The sequence below is a fragment of the Delphinus delphis genome, chromosome 1 (genome assembly GCF_949987515.2).
Source record: "Delphinus delphis chromosome 1, mDelDel1.2, whole genome shotgun sequence".
NCBI classification, from domain to species: Eukaryota; Metazoa; Chordata; class Mammalia; order Artiodactyla; family Delphinidae; genus Delphinus; species Delphinus delphis.
In genome coordinates this window covers 82,389,040-82,412,941 of record NC_082683.1, presented here as the reverse complement: position 1 = coordinate 82,412,941, position 23,902 = coordinate 82,389,040, and the positions used below count along the sequence as shown (strand labels likewise).

Here is a 23,902-nt window from a genome sequence, read left to right as displayed (position 1 = left end):
GGTATTTAAAAATAGATATAAAGGAGTGTTTGAGATTGAGTGACTGCCTTATATTTCTTCCCCAAATCTTCCTTATGATTTAATAAGGGTTGGGATGCTCCAGCCCCCTTTTGCCCTGGGACCCCTGACCTCTCAGTTTGTTTCAGTTCAGGGCATCATCATTTTCCATGGTGAGAGTCCATGGTGCATTGTTCTTTTTATGTGTGGTTAGAAGGAGAGTTTGGTTTTGAGGTTTCCTTAGTGCCTGTGGCATGTCCTTGGTACTGTTGTGTTTGGGGTTTCAAGTGGTAAATTTGTGTAAGCTGAGTCGGACAATTCCAGTGTGGAGCTAAAATATCCAAGACGCTGAGCATTTTCATATTTATCTTTTCCAAGTAGCACCTGAAGGGCCAAATTTGCTCTGTTTCCCCAGCGTTGTTTTTAGTATAAGGGTTCAAAGATATGAGAGATGTTCCTCTTCTCTTTGCCAATGAGTGTTTTCTCCCTATCTCACTACTTCACTTGTTGGCTCTCTCATGCTCACTTCCATTTTGTCCCTGTAAGTAGGCAGTCTCTCCTTTCTCTTTTATTTCTCAATATTTTCTCTTTCTGCCTCCACCTGTCTCTGCCTTCCTTGGTTTTGCCCCTCTCTCTCCCTATGTCTGCAGCCCCGCTTTCGTCCTACTTCTCCTCACACTCTCCCGTGTCTTTTTCTGCTTTCTCCCACATGCGATAATATTTTTCTCTGCCTCCACCACTGCCGCCAGCCACCCTGCCCATGTGCCCTCTGTTTCTCCATCAGTTCTTTCTGAATGTTCCAGAACTGAGATAACTAATGACGAGGCTTGTTCTCATGAGTAGAATGATGTAGAAGCTTTCAGCCCCTGCTGCTTTCTTTAATTAGTCCATCTTTCTCAGACATATTTCTCATTCTGAGCGAGTTTGAGAGTGCAGTTGAAGTAATATAGGTCTAAGTGGAAAATATGACCCTGTACAGAGGGCAGAGTAGTTGGCTGGTTTTGAGGAAGTTTATTCTTCCGGAAAGGAGCCAGGCCTGTGTTACACCTTACCTGTGTGGGGTCTTGTTTTTGTTTTCTTGAGTTGGAGAGAGAGGAACGAGGTGGTCAAAAGAAGTACCTCATAAAAAATGTAGATTGCTCATCCAAGAAATTCCGATTTGCCAGATGAAGTCATCAGGTGACCTGTTCCTAAGGTTCCTCCGCCTGTCCTGCCGCAAGCCGCACGGGGCGGCTGACACGTCCTGCAAGGCTCGGGACAGTTTGCGGGCCGAGGCGAAGCTGACAGCCTGCGCTGGGCGCGCGAGAGCCAGTGGCCGGCCCCACCTGCCGCAGGCGCCCGTCCCCGCCCCCCGGGCGCGCGGGCCAATGGGCTGGGCCCCAGGGGGCGGGCCGCGGCCGGGCGGGAGGTGCGAGGCCGTGGGCGGGGCGGCCGGGGCTGGCGTGGTAGTGGCTGTAGCTGCAGGGGCGGCGGCGGCGGCTCGGCCGGGCGTCCGCGGGCCGTGGGGGATGGGAGCGGCGAGCTCCAGCCCTCGGCGGCGGCGGCGGCGGCGGCGGCGGCGGCCGTGAGTGTCGGGCGGGCGTCCGCGTCCGGGACGCGGGATGGAGCGCCGCGGTGAGTGGAGGATGGCGGCGCTTGCTGCTGCGGCGGCGGCGGCGGCGGCAGGGGCCTGGGGTCACCCGCGAGTTGCCGTCTGGGGTCCGGGCGGCCCAGGCGGCGGCCCGGAGTGGAGGCGACTGAGGGCTGCGCTGGGGGCCGGCGGCGGCGGGCCGGGCCGGTGTCCCCGAGACTCCTGGTCCTCCGGGAGGGGTCCGACCGGACGTGGGGCGCGGAGGGCGCGGCAGGAGCGGAGGAGCGGGGAGAGCACGAGCTGTGGCCCTGAGCAGATGATGAAGATAATAAAAGCAAACACATAGCACGTCCCACGTTCGGCGTACAGTTTTCTAAGAGCGCTACACGTTTTAACTTCACGAGAGTTCCACGATTATTTAAGTTTTCACACGGGGGAAACCTGCCGGAACACACAGACTCGTAATTGGCATAGTGTGATTTAAAGTTGGACAGTTTTGCTCCAGAATCTGTGCTCCCTACCGCTACAGAGTCCGATCGGATCCTGTCCCACCCCCCTGCCCTGACAGCAGCCCTCAATTCATCTGGGTCTCTGTCCCGAGATATCTTAGGATTTCCGTGGTGCATTGTTCTCGTCCCTGTCTTTTGAGCTGAGGGAGGGGTGTTTCGTTCCGAGGCCTCTTGAGCCTCAATGTTTTTTCGCCAATTCCGTTGTGGGCGTGTTTGGGGCTTGACTTTTTTTTTTTTTTTTTTTTTTTTTTTTGACGGGTGAGCCCAAGTCTGAGACGTTTCAAGCTGGAGCGCTAGCGGTTCACGAGACTTGTGTCTCCATATTCATCTTTTTTGACTCTCTTCCTCAATAAAGAATTGGCCTGATACCTCTTCGGAGAGGAGGACTGTTAGTTGCTACAGGCGGGAGCTGAGCGCCCCTTCCCCTTTCTCCAGGTGTCTCCGAGACGGTATCTCTTGTCCATCGCTATCAGTGCCTGCAGCCCTTTTTGGTTGCTCCATGTTCCCATTCTGTATTTAAATTCTGGGATGGGGAACGTGGTCTTTGGCATTGGGTAGTTTTGGAGAGCCCTGCCTGTCAGGAATGCTGGACATTCTGGAGGTGTGGGAGGTTGGGCAGCTTCATCTTCTTTAAACGTGCTGAATTCTAACTGCCCAGGAATGAAGTGTATGTGCGTTGCACGCCTTTCTTTAGAAATTAGTTATTTGCATATTATTGATAAAACTTTTTAACATGCCCCATTCTGTTTTTGTGAAACGTGCATTTAAAAAACATAATGAAAGACCTCCAGAATGAATTTTCCTGATTTTTAAAAAGCATCTCTAGGTATCAATAGATTATTACCAATCAGAAATTTGTTGAAATAGCAGATTTCAGAAATACATGGTGGTTTTTCCTGAGATAGAAATAGTAAGATAGGGAACTATTAAGTACAGATATTTGGGTTTGTTTTACTCTTCAATTAGGCAGCCATGTGCCTAAAATGAAAATACTTCTGTAAGGATACATTTGGGGAGGAGGAACATGGGGCAAGAACATTTGATTAACACAGGCTCCTGAAGTCTTGGAAAAGCCACATTCCAGGGTACCAGAAGTTAGTGTTCACATTTCTAATACACATATTACTTAGAATTTAGAATATATAGAGAAAGTAGTTTGGCACAGTGATTTTCTCTTTGCTACAAAGTTCTTTGCGAAGTGGATAAAATGCTTTTTTTTTGTTGGTGGTTTGGAGTTGGAAGAGATGCAGAGAATTAGGAGAGTTTCACAAATATTTTGCTCAACAGTCTGTTTGCACAGTTCAAACTTCACTTGGAAGCCATTTAGTAGGCTTCCATGAAGTCAGTTAAGTTTCTGGAATTGTTTCCAGTCCTATATTTCTTGCTCACAATTTACAGATATACTGTAGTGAAGTCACATTTTGTTCATTACTTACGTATGTTAACAGTCTCCCACAGTAAAGCACGCTAGTGATAATGGCTAACAGTTATTGAGTCTTCATGAAGAACCAAGCGTTGTGCTAAGTGCTTCCCATATTATTATCTCATTTAATTAAATTTCCAGTTGCAATCTGTTAGTAACTACATTTTATGTTACCACCAACTAGAGGATGTTCATTTTGGGACATGAGAAAGTAATGTGGATGATCTCGGAAAGTGTATAACCTCCAAACTTTCTCATTATCATAGTTCAATTTTGTGAAAGCTTGGATTAACTTTAAGTTAACATTTTTTTCAACTGTAATGTTTCCTTCAGTTTGAAATATGAAAAGTAGTAAAGTATATGTAATAAAAGTAGTACATTGCTCACCGTAATCTCGACTAGAGGTAGAGTATGACCCCTTTTAGTTCCTCTCTTCCCCATCGTTTTTGTTCGTTTACAGACATTCTTAGTCTTGACTAAATGTATTCAAGCATTTCTGAAACACTTTTTACAACTTTGGGCTACTAATTTGACAGTTAAAATAATTTTTTTTTACTGAAATAGGTGAATTGAAGTGAATATCACAATCGAAACTTGTGATATATGCTTTAAAATTTATAACCATCTTTTTACCAGTGACAATGACCAATTTTCTAATTTACTAAACTAAAAGCCATCAAAATTAATCAGAGTGACTTTATTAAGTAAGCTGCAAAAGTGATGAATTAAGCTAATAGTCTTCTCAATTAGCGATTTGTAAAAGAGCTGCCCAAACAAGGCACTTGAGTGTTTTGTTTGTTTTTGTTGGAGGGGAGACTTAGGACAATTTGGGGAGCACTATTATTATAGCTAAGTTCATTTTAGAAGTTATTTACACATTTAAGGATTAATGTTAGATAGGTTTGAAACTAGATTAAATGTAGAAATTGCATTTCCAGAAGTAATTTGAGATTAATAAGAATACTGAATAAAGGAATTTTAAAAGCCATTGAAGAAGTGTCAGGACACCTTATTTAATAATCAGAAGTAGAGAAACAATAATAGAAATCAACCTTTGATTTCAATTTTATGTACTCTTGCCGTTACTCAACTTCATATGCTTGGTTTTTTGGTAAGATACTATTTTAGAGACAGATTTTTAAAAACCGATTCTATTTTCCGTTCAAAACACTGCAACAATCCAAAGTTAAACATTTTTATTTCTGTAAAAATTAGTTGAAACTTTATAAACTTTTAAAGTTTATAAATTCATTATAAACTACTTATTTATTATTATTCATTATTAGTTCTGCAAATTCATCACTCATTCTGTGGACAGTTTTGAGTTGTTTATCCCTCATATGCGAAGCACTGTGCTTTAAGCAGAGAACGCTTGGTTAGCAAACATTGGTCATGATTTTGAGATTATAGTCTGGATAAGGAGACACGAATCACCTATGAGAACTTCGATAAGTGCAGTGATGAAAAGTATAAGATGGTGCAAAGCATATAACAGGAGATTCTGTTCTAGTTTGGTGGTGGTGGTGGTGGTTATGGGAACAGGGGAGGTCCAGGAAGGTTTCTTTGAGGAAGTGATCTTTGAGCTGAGATCAGAATGAGTAAACAAAGAGGAAGGAGTAGTCCAGGCAAATGGAGCTGCATATAGACAGGACCCTGAATCCAACAGTTGGTGTTTCTCAAGTTGTAGGGACAGAACCCATTATAATTCTGAGACCAATTTGGTGGGTTGCAATCGGCTTTTTAAAAAATGAAATGGGATAGGAAAGAAAACATCTGAGTACATCACCTGGCTCCTTAGCCAGAATCTGTTTTATGTTTACGCATTCCTACACACACACCACACACAAACATAACATACTTAATGTGTATACTGGCTCCACTGTGGGTCACGGTAAACAAATACTGTTGGAAAAATGAGAAAGAGGTGTGTGTGGCAGGAGTGTTAAGTGTTGAGTAGGAATTGTGACTCCAGAGGACGTTGCAGAGGTAAGTAGGAGCCAGATTTCATGCTGAGCCTTGTAGTGCACGATAGCATCTCACTTGTCTTTGGGAAGAGTTTTGAGCAGAGAAATGACGTGATGAGATTCATGTTTTGAAAATGTACTCACTACATTTGGAATGAGACAAGAATGGATGTGGAGAGATCATTAGGAAATTAGTAACAGCAGCTAGACTACTCCTTCCTCTTTGTTTACTCATTCTGATCTCAGCTCAAACATTTGAAAAATGTTTTAATAATGCTTGAGCTAATTTAATTCCTCCAGTCATTTCCTTTTTGATTTCAAACAAAATTAGGACTTTTAATTACAGAAAGGTAAAAGGTAAGGATGAAGCAGAAACAAACTAAGATTTTCTTGAGTTCCAACTATGTGCCAGGTTTAGGCGTTTTAACATATGAAGTCTTTAAACTTTGAGTTCCCTTTTAATCTTCATATAGCCTGTAAGCAAATTGTACAGGTCACACATTTAGGAAGTATTCAGTAACGATTCAATTCTCAATCTTTCTCATAACAAATCTTGTATTATACCACCCTGAAATTACCAAAAATATTGCTCCAGTAATCATACATTTATTTGTTCAACCAATCCAGGTGTGTCAGATTAGTGGACATCTTTAGAACTTGTTTTCAGCAGAGAAATGTTCTTGATGAAAGGTGATAATCTGGAATATATGTGTGTGTGTGTGTGTATGTGTGTATGAGTTTGCATTATTGAGAACATACTGTACTTGAATTTCTTTTATGTGTTGGACACTTCTATACCATTGTCTCTTAATGCTTACAATAATCTCATGAGGTAGGTATCGTCAGGATGTTATTTCCATTTTATAAATGAGTTTACCAAAGTGAGGAGATTAACAGCTTGTCAGATCACGCATAGTAAGTGATGGAGGGGGATTTTGAAAACAGGTCTTTCTTTTTTCAAAGCTCATATTTCACCTTTATTTTTGAAGGTGATGTCATGGAGGGAGAATATTTTCTTCCACTAATTGACATTTCAGAATAACTTTTACAGTTTAAAAAATTCTGTACCTTAGGAGTTAAGAGGAAGTTTATTAAGAGCATGGGTTTTGGTGACAAGGCAGATGTGGGTTTAAGTACCAGTTCATTTATCAGCTGAGAGCTTAAACAAATTATTTAACCTCCAAACCTCAGGTTCCTAACTTGTGAAATGAAGAGAATAGTAGCTTGCGTATCATAGAGTTGTCAAGGTTATTGGCACTTAATAAATGGAAGTTGCTTTATCAGTAATACAGGGTTTGTTGTTGTTGTTATTGTTTTAAATAGAATATTGAGGCAGGCTTTGGGCTATTTGTGAAAATCTAGTATAATGTCCCCTGATTAATGTAGTATTTGTGTTTCTCTCTTTTTCTCACCCCCTTAAGGAGTTCCGTTTTTTTGACTGTTATATGAAAGGATGATTGCTCACAAACAGAAAAAGACAAAGAAAAAACGTGTCTTGTCAACAGGCCAGCTCTCTACTGATGTTACAACTTCTGAAATGGGGCTCAAGTCCATAAATTCCAACTCCATTTTGGATCCTGATTACATCAAGGAGTTGGTGAATGATATCAGGAAGTTCTCCCATGTGTTACTATATTTGAAAGAAGCTATTCTTTCAGGTTCGTCAACTCTTTTCTCTTAGCATTCTTACTGAATAGTTTGTAAAATTTAATTGCCAGCCTAGCTACAGATAAGTGTATACACAGTAGTAGCAACAGGGTATTCTGCTTTAGTTATTCTGTTTCTTATTTTTTGCCAAATGTTTGATGTTTACAGTGTAAAGTATTTTATAATCAGATACAGTGCAATACATAGTAGAAACTTTGGTAAGTGAGGGAACAGGAATCCAAAAAAAAAAATTCATTCTTTGGTTCTTAAAAGTTGGACCCATTTGACATGGGAGATTTTTAGATAATTGGAATTTTAGCCTTCTTGTTAATGGTAACACAGTGCATTGATTGGTCTTTAATAAGCAGACTGATGTTTTTAATTTACATTGTTGACACTTCTGCCTGGATTCAGTTTTCTATATTGTTCCTAAAAGAATCTAAAATCACTGATTTGAGTGAATTTTTTCCTCAAAAATCAAACTTAATTCTGTTTTGCTATTCTCTTCCTCAATTAAGAGATAATCACAGACTTTATTCTCTGTCTAGTTAGAAATGGATAATGGAGCATGAGACTTGATTCTCCTGAAGTAAAGAGCTCTATGTATTTGTACTCCCTGACTTGATCTTAGTACTTAAGTCTTTCAACTTTCCGTGCCTCTTTTATATCTAATTTTGATGGCAATGGTAATTAATAATCATACAGTTCCTATTCTTTTGTAATAAGTAGCAGTTTAGTCCATATTCATAAAGGTATGTCTGGATGTAGAAAAATGAAGATTCCTAGTGTTACTTATATGAGACCTTCTGAGACTTCATAGACATTTATAAGATTTCCATAAATATTTTCTGTGTTTATAAATTAGATATTCATTTTCTGACATGCGTTCTGAAAAACAGAAACTGCAACCATGTCTTCTATTTGTCCTAAATGCTGCTTTTAGGAGTTTATTTCTAACCTAATTATAATTTTCAAGTTGAAATGCCCAAAATACCTGGACTTGAATTGTAGCCTCAAAATTTTAGTATTTGAATTTTCCTTAAAATGACAATCACATAAGTCATTCTTTTGACACTATATGTATGTTTTTAGAAAAGAATTTACCTACACTTCTGTTCATTTTAATAGCTTGAGTTTGAAGTCTAATTATGGATAATTAAATGGTAATAAAGTTATCTTGTTAATGTGGAAAGATATTCTAAATACATTAAGCATTATACTGGTAACAGATTCATTACTAAAATGACACATCTGCCATTTATTTAAAGAAGCATAGCTTTGTAATAAAGACTTGTTTTTAACTGAGTTACTTCTTTTAAATTTGTTTTTTAATTCACATACAGTAAAATTTACTCTTTTTGTTGTAGCTGGGTTAATTTTGAATTTGAAATTTAAAATGATGTGTTAATTAACAAATCATTTACTTCACTTTAGGGTAAAATCTGATTTTATTTAATGTATCAATAAAAATAGGTTTTCATTAATATAAATAAGATTTTTAGTTAGGATATCTGTTTGTTTTTATTTGTTTTCCATAGGAGATTTATATCATTTGAAATCCTCATCTCGCATATTTATCCCTTGTTTCACAGATTTAAAATGATGGTAATTTAAAGCAAGTTGGACCCACTCCTTATCTCCACAATATTTTTATGAGTTTTAATTTGTGAGTAAACAGTTCATAGGTTAGGAAGAAAGAGGACTGAAAGCTGATCCTAAGTGAAAAGAAAAGAGAAAATTGGTAAAAAGTATAAGACAGCAAAAGGAGATTACCTTTTGAGGTAAAAGGGTGTGTGTGGAAATATATATTTTAGGAGTGTGTCTGTACTTGTCTCCGTGTTTTATTTAATTTATTTAATTTATTATTTGTTTTTAGACCTTTTATTTTATATTGGAGTATAGCCAATTAACAATGTTGTGATAGTTCCAGGTGCACAGCAATGTGACTCAAGGAAATATATTTTTTACAGAAATGTAATATTAAAAATGCGAAAGGATGTTATTCTTTTAATAAGAAAACCAGTACTTCATAATTTAAGACTTGATTATATTGCTAATAATAAAAAAGCTTGCCGTTTATGAGTGGTAAATTAATTTAAAAATGTGAAAACCATCTTTTGGGTAACCAACTCTCATTAGTAGGCAGTGGCCAGAGTATTTTCATTAATTTATCTTTGGATTGATTTTAATGCTTGGTTCTTCAGTCAGAGTTAAAAGGATTTATGTATGCCATCTCAGAATAAATCTTGGATTTAGCAAGAATTTGTTTTCTCTGTTTTTGCATCATTGTTATCAAAATCTAGAAATATATTCTTTAGTTTATTTGAATTGATAGAACCTTTTTTGTTTGTTGTTTTCCTTAAGGGAGTATGTTAAACATATAAATTAACCTCATTATAGATGGCAAGAAATGCTACATAATAATATGCTTCTTTAATTTTGCTCATGATTTTCAGCTTGAGTATCATACTATTTATTTATTTAATAGAATTATTACAACAATCACATGAGATCTTCAGGAAAACAGGTAAAAAGTTTAAATTCTGCAACTATTTAAGGTGGTGTTATTATATATGTTACTGGACGTAGACATAGGCCATGCTTTTGTCTCTGGGTATTGAGAAATATCCCTGGACTTCTGCTGTTCTTTAGTACCAGCATAGTTGTAAACTGTGGCCACTGTTTTTATTTTGGAGTGAGGGATCCTTGTCAATATTGTATCAGCGGCCTTGCCCGTATTTTGTCTTTTGCCTCCTTAAAAGAAAGAAGCCAAATTTTTGGTATTGTTTGTTACTTTTCAATTCATGTCAGTTGGCTGTTAAAAAGCTAAAAAGTTAACTTTTAAGAATATAGACTGTGGGTATACTAATCACCTTTTGATGTTATCTGAATACCATTTTCTCTATGTACTTTACCTGTCATGAGGCAATGGTGTGTAAAATCACTTGACTACTGCTTCAAGTGTTAAATCATGTTGTTGAGACTAGGCTTAGGTTAATAGCTTTGTGATAGGTTTATAGCCACATTTCCCTTTCCTAAACTAGTTACAGAGATGACATATAATTGTATATGGTGCTTCACATTTTACAGAGTACTTTTACATACAAACGGTATTTAATCATGCAGTCCCCACAAAGGCAGGTACTTTTAGACCTGTTTCACAGATGAGATGTATGTATAATTTAGATTATGTGATTTCATCAACCTCTTATTGCTGATAAATAGTGGTTTCATTTGGAACCCAGAGGTCATGAATGCAGAATGGTGTGTTCTTTTCTTGCTATCTCAGCTGCTTCACGTGGCAGGTACTATAAAAACACTGCTCAGTTTCCATTATTTCATTAACCAATTCTGTTTTCCGTGGGGTTTATCTCTACCTGCACTATCCAATATGGTAGCCTCTAGACATATGGCTATTTAAATTTAATTAAAATTTAAAATGCAGCTCAGTTGCAGTACCACGTTTCAAGTGCTTATTTGCCACCTCTGGTTAGTGGCTACCATTTTGGATGGTGAAGTTATAAAAATTACCATCATTAACAGAGATTTCTATCAGACAGTGATGGTATAGACATTTGGCATTTATCAATCTCAAGAATATTGAGATGAATTTTTGAGCTATAAGTATTTTTGATTTGTATAGCATGAAAAGGAAACCTAGAAAAAGTTGTTATTGGAGCAAATTAAAGAAAATTTTACCTAGAAATAGGAATTCTTGGAATCTCCCTCAAATTGCCTTTGGAATGTTAGCTTTCATGCCATTCTTTGATTTGAACTAGCAGATCACTTTCCAAGCATTTTATACAAGTTGGTGAGATTGGTAGTAAGGAATGGCAGAAAGAGCTCAGGAAAGAGAATCACACAATCTAGGTTCTAGGCCTAGTTCTGCTATCAACTAGTTTTGGAATATGGCTTAAGTCATTTAATAATTTGTTAAGAATGAGGCACTTACACCAGATGCTATTGATTTTATAATTCTGTGATCCAAAAATTGATTAGAGTTGGAAATTCTACGTTCGGAATATTGACAATTCAAGGCTGAAGAAAACAGCTAAGTATTTGTTTTCAAACTATGTAATGCATTTTAGAGGACATTCGCCTCCCACCAGTCTGTAGGATTTTTTTTTTTTTTTTATTCGGCACGCGGGCCTCTCACCGCTGTGGCCTCTCCCGCCGTGGAGCACAGGCTCCAGACGCGCAGGCCCAGCGGCCATAGCCCACGGGCCCAGCCGCTCCATGGCACGTGGGATCTTCCCGGACCGGGGCACGAACACACGTCCCCTGCATCGGCAGGCGGACCCTCAACTACTGCGCCACCAGGGAAGCCCTGTAGGATTTTTTAATGTGAGTTTTATGATAAGTTTCTTAAGTGTGGGTTTATGAAATTTTCCCAAGTGAGAATGTGAAGCTCGTATTGCAGTAGGTGTTGATGAACTGATTAGAGAAAATTAGTGTCTGCCAAAGAACTCTTTGCCCCCAACAGAGTTAAGATATGTATGCACTGTCTCTACTGTTTTTTTTTTTCTTTTAATTAATTATTTTGGCTGCATTGGGTCTTCGTTGCTGCACACCGGCTTTCTCTAGTTGGGGCGAGTGGGGGCTGCTCCTCATTGCGGTGCATGAGCTTCTCATTGCAGTGGCTTCTCTTGTTGCAGAGCACAGGCTCTAGGTGCGCGGGCTTCAGTAGTTGTGGCTCGTGGGCTCTAGAGCACAGGCTCAGTAGTTGTGGCACACCAGCTTAGTTGCTCCGTGGCATGTGGGATCTTCCCGGACCAGGGCCCGAACCTGTGCACCCAGGCAGATTCTTAACCACTGTGCCACCAAGGAATTCCTCTACTGTTTTTATTTACAAAAAGTGGAGAGCTTAATGAGGGAGATCAGAGGACTATGAACATGCTTACTTAGATAGGGTAAGTGATAGTTTGTTTTTTTTTTTTGTTTTTTTTTTTTTTTAGTGATAGTTTGTTGATTCTCTGTCTACTACTTATTTCCAGGAGGAGGTTACCCTGTAGTCTTATATAAGTAGCAGATGTGGAATTTGAAGTTTTAGATCTCCATCTTGTGTCATTAAGGTGCATTATGAATAATTACAGGGCAAAATTTTCATCTTATGTTAAAATGCTGAAGGCACGCAATTATGCATATGTCCTTTGTATTTAAATATAACAACTGCAGATTAATGTATGTGCAGTCTAAGTACCAGTTCAGGTTTATGGTTGCCCCTCTGAGGAATAATGTGTTCTGAATTCCAAAGAACACATTCATAAATGTTCTTCTAGTTTATACAGTAATCTTAAACTCTCTCTTTGTGACATACCTTCCCATTCCCAGGTGGAACACCGTGCGTGGAAGTTCAAAATCTGGGAATTTGAAAAGTGCAAGGCTTTTAATTCAGCTAGAAAGAGTAGTGCAAATTGCTTAATTTGTCTGGTACTCAATGCTTGGCAGTGTCCATTGCCGTTATAACATATATTTGAAGAAAAATTGGCAGTTAGTCTAATACTTCTTGTAGCTTTTTGATTATGTAACACTATTTTTTAAATGGATTTTAATAAAAGTTTGTTGTGACAGTGGTGGCTTGTTTTTCTGTTTTGTTTTTTAAATAGGCTAGAAAGGAAAATTAAACTTTATCATCAGTTTTAGATAAACTAGTTCTCTCATTATTAAAAATGATTTCTAATTTGAGTGTATCACTTTTAATTTGTAAAAATGTAACTGATCTCTTAAGTGATAGCTTTTGATGAATTCTGGGTCCTAAATTTGACAGAACTATAGTCAGTAGTGGTATATTAACTTTCTAAAGCAAATTTTATTGAAAGAAGGAATTATGTAAAAATTTTAATGGCATTAAATATTATGTTCTGTTGTGAGAGGGAAGTTCTGTATAAATTTTCAAAGTCTTAATTGAAATCCTGTCTTGTGGATTACCCCAGTTTTTTTCCAGAGTAAATGAATATACAGGAGGATGTGTAAATTTATTTAGGCAAATTCCAGTGAGTATTAATTTTACCATTGTTGACTATTACTTAACTTTCACCCTCTATAGTGTGCAAGATACTTTGTGAAATATTGGAAACATTAAGTTGCTAGTCTCAGATATGTCCTCCTGCTATGTTTTTTTAGAAGTAAACCTCTCTAGAAGTGATTTCCAATGGTTACCGTTTAGGAAAAGCTAATATGAATGTTAGTAGTTTATGGCTTAGTGCCTAGAAGGTACAAAATGAATCCTTGAGGAATGAAGTATGAAATCCAGGTAGCTCATTTATTACACATGTGCCAGCTCTTAGGAGATAGCTTTCCTCTTCTGCACTTACCTAGAATGGCTTACATAATGTTACCATTTACAGTAGTTAACTGGTATATTTGATTGGAAGTTAAAGCCTGTTAAATCACAGATTGCAGAGTATACCTGTCATTAAGCTATAACTTCTTTAACCATGTTAAAGTTCTAGAGCCAGAACCCTGAGGTGGAATCCTCATTCTGCCACTGTTTGTATATAGCCCTGGGCCAATTACTTATATTCTCTGCCTCAGTTTCACGTCTGCTAAAAGGAGATAATAGTACCTACATTATTGAGTTGTGAAAATTAAATAAGTTCATAATTCATTTATATAAAGCTCATAGAATAAGTGTTTTAAAATGTCAGCTATTATTATTTTTACAATCCCCAAGTGGCTGGATAATGAAAGCTGCACTTTAGGCTTCATTTTATCCTGTAAATTCAGGAGTCATTACAGAAAAAAAGAAGTGAGTTTCCTAGTGATAAGTTCTGAAACTTTTTCCTTCCTTCTTGTTTTCATTGCTTTCCCAGAGGGGTTAAGCTGAATTAACAAGACTGATTTTAAAAATTATTGTCAGTTTTTTTAAAATCAAGGAAAAACACCGTAGTTTTTTCATTTATTTACATAAGCATTTCCATGAAGTGTTTGCAATATAAACACTGTGGTATTGTGTTAATGCATGAGAACCAAAAAGTGGAACTGGCTAATCTGTTCTCACTTGATAAGCTGAATGAAGCAGAAAATAAATGGCACAAATGAATGAAACAATAAATTAAAATTCAGATTACCATATAGGGATGGTAGATAAACAAGCAAACATTGGGATACAGGAGTTTTACTTTTCTATATAGCTGGTGTTAAGACTGGTTGAACATTATAATATTTGCATATATAATACCTTTGTGGTATAAATTGAATTATTACATTTACAACGTGACTACTATAAAACTTAAAAATTACCTGGTAATTATATGACTAAATTAAGTACTATAACTTGATAGGTATAGAAATATTTTTGTAAAATATACTCTTAATTATGATTTTATTTCTAAGTAATTTACTAATTTAGACTTTACATATAAAATTAAATTGAAATTTAACTTTAATGTCTCTTTTTCATTAGCCAAAATATTGTGGGACCATACTGTAATTTGTTACTGAGTGTAATTCTGTGTGAGACAACTCTGTTTTCAAAGGTATTTAGTTTGAATGGTTTACAGATTTAATAGTAATAATAGCTTACATATATTAAGACTGTAAAGCAGTTTCATTTTTGTTAATTTATTTGATATTCACAACAACTGTTTTACTGATGATGAATCTGAGGTCAGAGAAACTGAGAGTTTTGTTTATGGTCATTTCAAGCAAGTGGCAGATCAAACATTGGAATTCAGGTTTCTTGCTTTAAATCTATTGTTTTCTACCACACCAATCAGCTACTTACCTTTCTTCTGTATTAGGGAAGAAAAATTACTCTCTCTTTTGCTTTGTTCATTGCTGCTGCTGTTGATGTGGGGATATTTAGTGTTGGTGAAAGAGCTGCCTAAATTTAAAGCTTTCTGAAAAAAAAAGTTCATGAGGCTTTTGCTTCATAAAAATAATTTGAGGTAGCTTTATTCTACCATAAGAAAATAGAACATTGGAACATTTTTACCACTCGTAAAGCGTAATTAAGGGCTTGCTATTTTATAAAGTCCCAGCTGAAGTATTATCAGAATATACTGATGTCCTAGTAGTTGACTCATCTACTCAAATACATAGGAGAATTTATGAATCTTTGTGATTAACGCTTGTTAAATTTAGCCATCTTGTTCATTTCTGTTGACTTATAGGCTTCAGAGATGTGTTGAATCACAGGAAATTAGACTTATTTATAGGGTAATTTGAGATACTTCTGAAATTTCTTACTAAATAACTCAGTTATTGTTTTCTAGTATTTTGCTTTGAAACAACTTCAGTATCTGTTTATAAGGGCTTCCTTGTAGGAAAAAAAGAATTTCAAATTGGTAAAACATTTATGTTGACAATTATTGGAATGTTCTACAGTGATTTTAAAGAAAAATTATAGCAGCAATCCTCAGGACCCGTTATGCTGTTAAAAATTATTGAGAACCCAGAAAAGTTTTTGTTTTTGTGGGCTGTATCTGTTACTATTTACTGTGTTAGAAATTAAAACTAGGAACATTGAAAAACGTATAATAATATGTTTTTAAAACGTACAAAAACACTATAATAATTTTGAAATATGTTTATTCCACATAGTTAATTTCCTTGCCTCTGAGAAGACCAGAATTTACTAACTTGGTTTATTTAGGCATTTAAACCATTAGTATTTTGTAGTTCTTGCTTAATATCCAACCCTGATTTTGAATATTGATGTTGTTGGCACACAAAAATCAAGCTCTTTTGTCTTGAGACCTCAAAATAAGACAAAGTATTTTTACTTAGTATTTCCTAAGTATGTTAGTATCTGTAGATTTTATTGTGAAACATCAGTAGGGGATAGAAATGACTGGCTTTCCTTTCTCTCTCTCTCTTTTTTTTTTTTTTTGACCACACTGTGCGGGATCTTAGTTCCCTGACCAGGGATTGAACTTGGCTCCCAGCAGTGAAAGCGCAGAGTCCTAACCACTGGACCACCAGAGAATTTCCACCTTTCTCTTTTTTAAGGCAAACATAGATTAGGCTTCAGAAAGAGTATAGCACAGCTCGTTATGACATTAGATTCAGCCTTGGTTTTGACAAGTAGGCAGAACTATTACCATAAAATAGCTTTATTTAGTTATATATATATATATATATACTATATATATAAAACAAAGGATAGACTTTGCAATGCAAAACTGGGAAAAAATACATTTATATTATTTTTTATAGGTATTCAAATTGTATTATTGTCCCAGAAGTTTCTTTCATTTCGAAGCTACTTGATTCTATTTCAGACCTAGTCTATGTTGTTAACCTATTTCTACTTCTGTATAAACTAAAAACAATAGCTGCCAACATTTCTGGAGGGCTTACTGTGTTCCAGTCACTATTCCAAGTGCTTTATGTGTTTTAACTCATTTAGTCCAACAACCCTATGAAGTAGCTACCAATAGCTTCTTTTTTTTTTATAGATGAGGCACAGAGAGGTAAGTAACTTGCCCAAGGCTTATCAGCCATGGAGTTGGAATTCAAATTCAGGCAATCTGTTTCTAGAAACTACGCTTTTAACCAACCACTAAGCTGTATTGCCTCAGCTAAGTAAACCGACCAAACTAATATCCACAGTGATAAAACAGACAAAATAGATAGTGATCATTTAATTAAGATAATTCTTGAAATTACATGCTTACATTTTCCTTAGGAATTAAAAAATTATAAATGAATTTTTAAATTATAAAAGTAATATATGTTTATGGGAAAAATTCCAACAGTACATAAAATTTCTAAAATCTTTTGTCCATTTCTATTTCATTTATTAGACTATTTTTAGAACAGTTTTAGATTTGCAGTAACATTGAGAAAATAGTACAGAGTTCCCATATACTCCTACACCCAGTTTCCTCTATTTGTTAACATCTTACATTAGTATGGTACATCTGTTAGAGTTAATGAACCAATATTTGATAATAATGATATATTATTATTAATTAAAGCCCATAGTTTATTCAGATTTCCATAAATTGTTTCTAATGTCCTTTTTCCCTTCCAGAATTGTATCATTACATTTAATTGTCGTGTCTCTTTAAGCTCTCCTTAGTTATGACAGTTTCTCAAACTTTCCTTATTTTTGATGACCTTGACAGTTTTAAGGAGTACTGGTCAGGTATTCTGTAGGATGTGCCTTTTTTTTTTTTTTTTTGGCTGCCTTGGGTTTTCGTTGTTGCGCGCGGCCTTTAGTTGTGGCGAGCAGGGGCTACTCTTCGTCGTGGTGCAGTGGCTTCTCTTGCTGCAGAGCGCGGGCTCAGTAGTTGTGGTGCCCGGACTTAGTTGCTCCACGGCATGTGACCGCGGCATGTGAGATCTTCCCAGACCAGGGCTTGAACCCATGTCCCCTGAATTGGCAGGTGGATTCTTAACCACTGCGCCACCAGGGAAGTCCCGGATGCGCCTTGATTTGAATTTGTCTGATGTTTTTCTCATGATTAGACTGGTGTTATGGGATACTGAGAAGAAGCTAACAGATGTAAAGTGACATATTTCTTATGTCATTATCAAGAGTAGATGATTTATCACTGTTAATGGTGACCTTGATCACCTGTCATAAGAAGTAGTTGTCAGGTTTGTTTAGTTTAATCTTTTCGTCCCCCTTTCCATGTTGTACTCTGTGGAAGGAAGTCACTGTGCACATGCTTCACCTCCTTGAGGACAAAATATCTATATAAATTATTAGGAATTCTTTTATACAAGAGAGTTGTCTCTTTCCTTCCATTTATTAATTTATTCAGACGTTTATTTGTATCAATATGTACTCATGGATATTTACTTTATACTTTGAGTTATAATCCAGTGCCACTTTTTAAATTTATTGCTCAAATTTTTCCACCTTTGGCCATTGGGAGGTCTTTCAGTTGGTTCCTGTGCACCCTTGACATACCCTCTTCAGTGTGAGGGTTTTTTTTTTTTAAGCGCTTACTTTCTGGCATTACAAGATGCTCCTAACTCATCTTGTGTATTTTCTGACACAGTCCTAGAACCAGCCATTTCTCTAAGGAGCCCTGGTTCCTTTTATTGGAGAATGGTATTAGAAGCCAAGATCAGGGTGCTAGGTATGTTTGTTGCTACTGGGGCATCATTTCTTTTAGGCCCTTTCACCTGATGAAGAAAAGAAATATATGTATGTGTACTAACCTGTATATATACACACATCTATAAATATTTCTAGCCACCTATATCTATGATAAACTAAATACGAATTCTTACAGAAGTATCCAACTCTAATCTATCACCACATGGATCATTATAGCCTCCTCTCCCTGCTTGTTTGTAAATTTCCATTCCAACAGTGAGATTCCTGGCTCCCACCATCCACCATCCGGTTACCTAGTTATTCACTTCCAGGATACATGTATAGCAATATCAACATTTTTAACCTGAATCTTCATTGAAAACACTTTCTCAACTAGAGTACAGTGCTTATGTGCATTTCCTTTGCCTTTAATCTTATAGACTCCAGTTACTTCCAAAGCTGCTTAAGCCAGCACCTAATCGCCTGTGTTTCTTTTTCTATTATTAAAGTTTTTGGATGAATGAGTTGGATTTTTTCCTGAAGGCACTCTATTCTCTCTCCTTCCATCACTACTTGAACTATTCTTTCTTTACCCCTTCCTGGGATACTCTTTGCCCTAATATACCCAGCTCCCCACCTTGCACTCACCTTGCCTGCTTCTCTTATACTACTTATTTCTCTCTCTTGATAATGCTGTTAATGAATGGAATATTTGATAGATGATAGAATTACTTGTTTTTGTTTTTTATCCTATAGACAGTTTTTCTAGTGATTATCTTTTAACATTTCTGGAAAAAATTGCATAATTATAAAACATTTGTTTTTTAATTTAAATCAGCATCTTACTCTTTTTTTTTGATATTGGGAGTAGGAGTTTTATTAATTAATTAATTTATTTATTTTGCTGTGTTGGGTCTTCATTTCTGCGCGAGGGCTTTCTCTAGCTGCGGCAAGCGGGGGCCACCCTTCATCGCAGTGTGCGGGCCCCTCACTATCGCGGCCTCTCGTTGCAGAGCACAGGCTCCAGACACGCAGGCTCAGCAGTAGTGGCCCACGGGCCTAGTTGCTCCGCGGCATGTGGGATCCCCCCAGACCAGGGCTCGAACCCACGTCCCCTGCACTAGCAGGCGGACTCTCAACCACTGAGCCACCAGGGAAGCCCTAAAACACTCTTTTAAGAAATGTTTTTGATTGTTTTTTAAGCTCTTTCAATAGGGAGACAGTATTAAGAGCTTAGCTTCTAGAATTATACTCTCTGGGTTCAAATTCTGACTTGGTAAACTTAGGTTTGCCTCAGCTTTCTCATCTGTATGATGGAGATTTAAAAAATCATCTACTTAATAGAAATGATGTGAAAATTAAATGAGATAATAGGTTTTAAGTGCTTTTAACAGTGCCTGGTACATAGGAAGCACTTAATAAATGTGCTATTGTTAAACACTAGTGCTATGTGTAAGGTTATAGAAGTGAACATTACATCAGAGTATTGTATTTCAGGTGGTTGTCTTTTCAAACTTTTGAGGATTACTTCAGGGTTTTTTAAAAAATTATTTATTTCTTTGTTTTTGGCTGTGTCGGGTCTTTGTTGCGGCACGTGGGCTCTTCATTGTGGCGTGTGGGCTTCTCTCTAGTTGTGGCACGCGGGCTCAGTAGTTGTGGCATGCGGGCTCAGTAGTTGTGGCGTGTGGGCTTAGTTGCCCCACGGCATGTGGGTATCTTAGTTCCCCGACCAGGAGTTGAACTCACGTCCCCTGCGTTGGGAGGCAGACTCTTTACCACTGGACCACTGGGGAAGTCCCTGCTTCAGGGGTTTTACAGGTTAGGATGACTATACTTTCTGGTTTGCCTGGGATGGTGATCCAGGGATATGCCTGTTTGCTGGCATGATTATGAGTAGTACCCACCTTTTCTCTTGCTAGAGTATTTTGGTTTGGAAGATAAATTATATGGTCACCTTATTTCCAGGGGTTATAAAACATTGTCTGTGTCCCTCTGACCAGGGCTGCTGTAAAATGGGTAGAGCAGACTAGGGCTAGGCAGGTAGGGACTGGGAAAGAAGCACACCTAAGAGAGCAGTACTGCTCTGTTTCAGCTGCTTGTGGCCAAGGTGGATGTGGGCCTGGTATAACCAGATTTTGATTTTTCAAGAGTAGGCATAAATCTGGAGCTTTTGTAATGATCCCCCAATTTTTCATCATTGGCAATTATTTCAATTTTTCTAAAAAGTACAGAATTTCATTGAACCATATAAAGATCTATGCATTTTATTGTATGTAAATTATATCACAGTTTTAAAGATGTGCAGGTCAGGTGGTGGTCCTTATATATATGCCTGTGAGTTGCTCATTTCTAATATCTTAATGCAAAGAGTCAATTCTTACATAGAAACTTAACATGTAAGTGCTATTTAATATTAGTTAATATATCAGGCATTATAGGGCTTTAACTCTGTTACCATATATATTAAAAAGTATATTATAGTAAAAACTGTAAGACAGGAAAAACTTGTAAAGTTGCCCCAAGGGAAATCTGGAGAGCACATTTAGACTGAGAAAACTGAAAAAGGTAGTGCTAAGTTGACCATGACTGTGAGTGACTTTGAAATCTTTAATGAATTAAAATGATTATGGATTTTTGAAGGCTAAATAAATTGCATATAATTGCAGTAGTGAAAATAAAAGTGAACATACAGTAGGCAAAAGTTGTGGAGCCGCTGCTTCTACCTGAAATGTGCTTCAAAATGGTTGATTTAACAAATTAAAAAAAATTTTTTTTTCTTAAGACTGTTTTAAAGAAGTCATTCATATACGTCTGGACGAACTTCTTCGTGTTTTAAAGTCTGTAATGAATAAACATCAGAACCTCAATTCTGTTGACCTTCAAAATGCTGCAGAAATGCTTGCTGCAAAAGTGAAAGGTAAGAAAGATAATATTAGCAGTGGGTTGGCATGGGCAAAAAGGATCCAGGTGATACATTTTCGTTTATAATGGTTATAGAACCATCTCTCTTGGCATCTATATGATGTGTATCAGTAGGAGTTATATACACTTTGGTATTTAAATATCCCCACTGAATCACACCTAAAATTCTCTTTCTTTTAAAAATTAAAACTTTATTTGGCAGGAAACACTCTAAAAATGCTAACTGAAATGAACTGAACAACTGTGGTTTACAATTTTTGAGTTTTTGAAAGAATGTATGCTCTTTTGAAGTAGGTTATTAGGGTACAAAAAGTCTTTGTTATCTGAGGACAGTTGGTGCTGGAAAATGGCCATTTGTAGTTATTCCACTTAAAGGAGGGAGACAAATGGAGAAAAAGAAGACTTAATTGGGACCTTATTTTCAAATGTGGAAAAATGAAACTAAAATTGGAAAATAAGTTTATCATATATGTGTATGTATATGTGTATATATATATGTGTGTGTATATATATTACATGTGCTAAAAGAAGTAAGAATTGGGACATTATCCTTTGAAGAAATGATTTGCCACCAAAAATTGTTAGAATCTGTTATCCTAGGCTGCATTATATAAAGATTGAGGGTGAAGATTATATAAAGATTGAGAAGAATGTGACTGGAACTAGGAAGTTCAGTTAGGAGATTGTTAGAAATAATGGGCTAGATGAGGGTTAATAGTCTGATTTAAGGCAGAAGCTGGGGTGTGGTAGTTGTGGAATGTGCTTGTCACAGGAGAGGGGATGGCTGTTGAAGAAACATAGGACAGGTTGAATGTTAGGGATTAAGTTGAAGTTTGGAGTTGAGCACGTGGACTTGAGTGTTGTTGGTCTGTGGGTGGTGATGCAAGAGGATGACACCAACTCAGGGTGTACAAACTAAGTAGAGGACTGAGTATGAGATCCCAGGGACAGAGGGAAGATAGAGGAACCTGAAAAACACTAAAGAAGTAGGGAGATGATCTGGAGAAAGATGTTATGGAATTTTAGAAGTGTCATATTCTAGGAAGTGATTGTCAGTGTTAAATGTCAATCTGATAGGTAATATGAATTAAAATGTTTAACAAAAGTGAGTCACCATGGGTTGAGTAAGGAAACAAAAGGCTTCTTTGGGCAAAGGGATTACCTGTCCTGAGTCTCAAAGGTCAGGTGGGCATTAATGGGGTTAGAGTGGGGATTGGCACTGTGATAAAGGGTGCTTGTGTGAGAACTCTGGATGTGAAGAACAGGATGTGATTAATGAACATACTCACATGTAGAGAGGGTAAAGGGCAAGTGTCAAGGGGATGAGGCAGGAAGAGAAAATAAAAACCTTGTCAATAAAATATAGTCCATATACTTAAGAACTGCCTTCCCTACTTTTTATGTAGATTAATCATGTTTGCATGGTTCTCTTTTTTCTGTATTTCAAGCACTGAAAAAAATGTAGATGGCTTCAAAATGGATAGCTTCTGTTGTGCCTCTTAAAAATGCTTAGTAACCAAATTTGTTTTAAAATAGATTGTAAGTGCAATTTAACTTAAGTTAGGGAAATTTGTGTCTGTAGATAGTAAAATTTCCATGCTTGGAAATAGCACCACAGTTCATTCAATTGTTGTCAGTAGCTATTGTGTGCAGTCAGGATGTCCTGGGGAAGGAGTGTGTCTGTTGATGTCCACATTCCAGAAACAGACTTGAAGAAAGTGGCCTCTCAGCTGCCTTATAGATCTTTTTTTCTTTGAGGTAAAGCAATCTTTTGAGTATTATTTCCCTCTAAGATTGTCTTTACTCTTGGAATTATTGTTACGATTTTACTTTTTTGTTGGATGAAATTTTAAAACTTACTTTGTTGTTGGGGAACTTACTCTGTTTCAGTAGGACTCCATGATGCTAGAAAACTTTAAAAATTGTGTTTTCTTTGGTGTAAGTTTAAGTTTTTAAATAAACCACCCCCCATCTTATTGTTGAGGCCATGTAAAAATATAATTGATAACCCAAATGAAAAATATTCAGTAACATGGAAAATTGATGTCAAATTGGAGCTTATTTAATTCTTTCATTGAATGGTAATTTTGTTTTCAAACCCTGGAAAGGCAAGGGGGAGGTAGAAATCATTTTTGAATGTCTATCTTGTGGCAATCTGAATGTTTTGGATACGCTGTCTACTTTCATGTTTTCAAAAAACTTACAAAGGTACATTTTTACTTCTATATTAAAGAGGAAAACTTAAAAACTATTGTATATTATGATCAGAAAGCTGTCAGGAATGTGATCATTTTGTCTTAACCTCCTAATTACATTTAAAAAACAGTGGTAACCTGACTTGCTTTGGAGATCTTGCAACTGTCAGATGCATTTTGCAAACATAACCAAACCATTAAAAAATAACATATACAGAGTGATAACTTTAGATCAGGGAGGTATAATCTTATTTGTGCTGCTGCAGCTTTGAATGCATGAAATCTATCCACTTCCTATGCATAATAAGAATAAGTGCGTTGGAATAAACTTGGAATCTTTTAACATCTCTTATTTTTTATTTTAAATGTAGAATTTACCTTTTAATAACTTTAAAAGAAGAATCCTTAGCTTTTCCCCATTCATTCTAATAGTGATTTGTATTTCCTGTGTCTCCTCTTGTTTCCAAGCAGGAAGTTCAGTCTTACAAAATATTTGCAATATGGTAAGAGAGATACAGCTTATTTGTGAAGTAGATGAAGGCATCGTAGCTCTCAGTAATTTATTGTGTACTTAGTATTTGTGTTTTCATCATTTAGAAGTATTCTGGTAAATCTTATTTGTAATATAATTTAAAAGGACCATTTTTAAGGTTTTTCATGATTTGTATTTTGCCCTATA

The 23,902-nt window shown here is 36.8% G+C and overlaps 1 protein-coding gene across 3 annotated transcripts in view; it reads left to right on the top strand.

Annotated features, from left to right (window-relative positions):
- Positions 1-1,467: 1,467 nt before the first annotated feature.
- ARHGAP29 (Rho GTPase activating protein 29) overlaps positions 1,468-23,902 on the top strand; it is a 64,079-nt gene continuing 41,644 nt past the window's right edge. For 2 of the 3 annotated variants that reach the window (XM_060025930.1, XM_060025925.1), the window contains exons 1-3: positions 1,468-1,611; positions 6,885-7,121; positions 20,889-21,023. In XM_060025930.1, the coding sequence (XP_059881913.1) occupies positions 6,917-7,121; positions 20,889-21,023 (340 nt within the window). In that variant the 5' untranslated portion in view covers positions 1,468-1,611; positions 6,885-6,916. Of the gene's footprint in view, positions 1,612-6,884; positions 7,122-9,598; positions 9,638-20,888; positions 21,024-23,902 lie in introns of all 3 variants that reach the window. The other variant, XM_060025923.1, reaches the window with a different exon arrangement.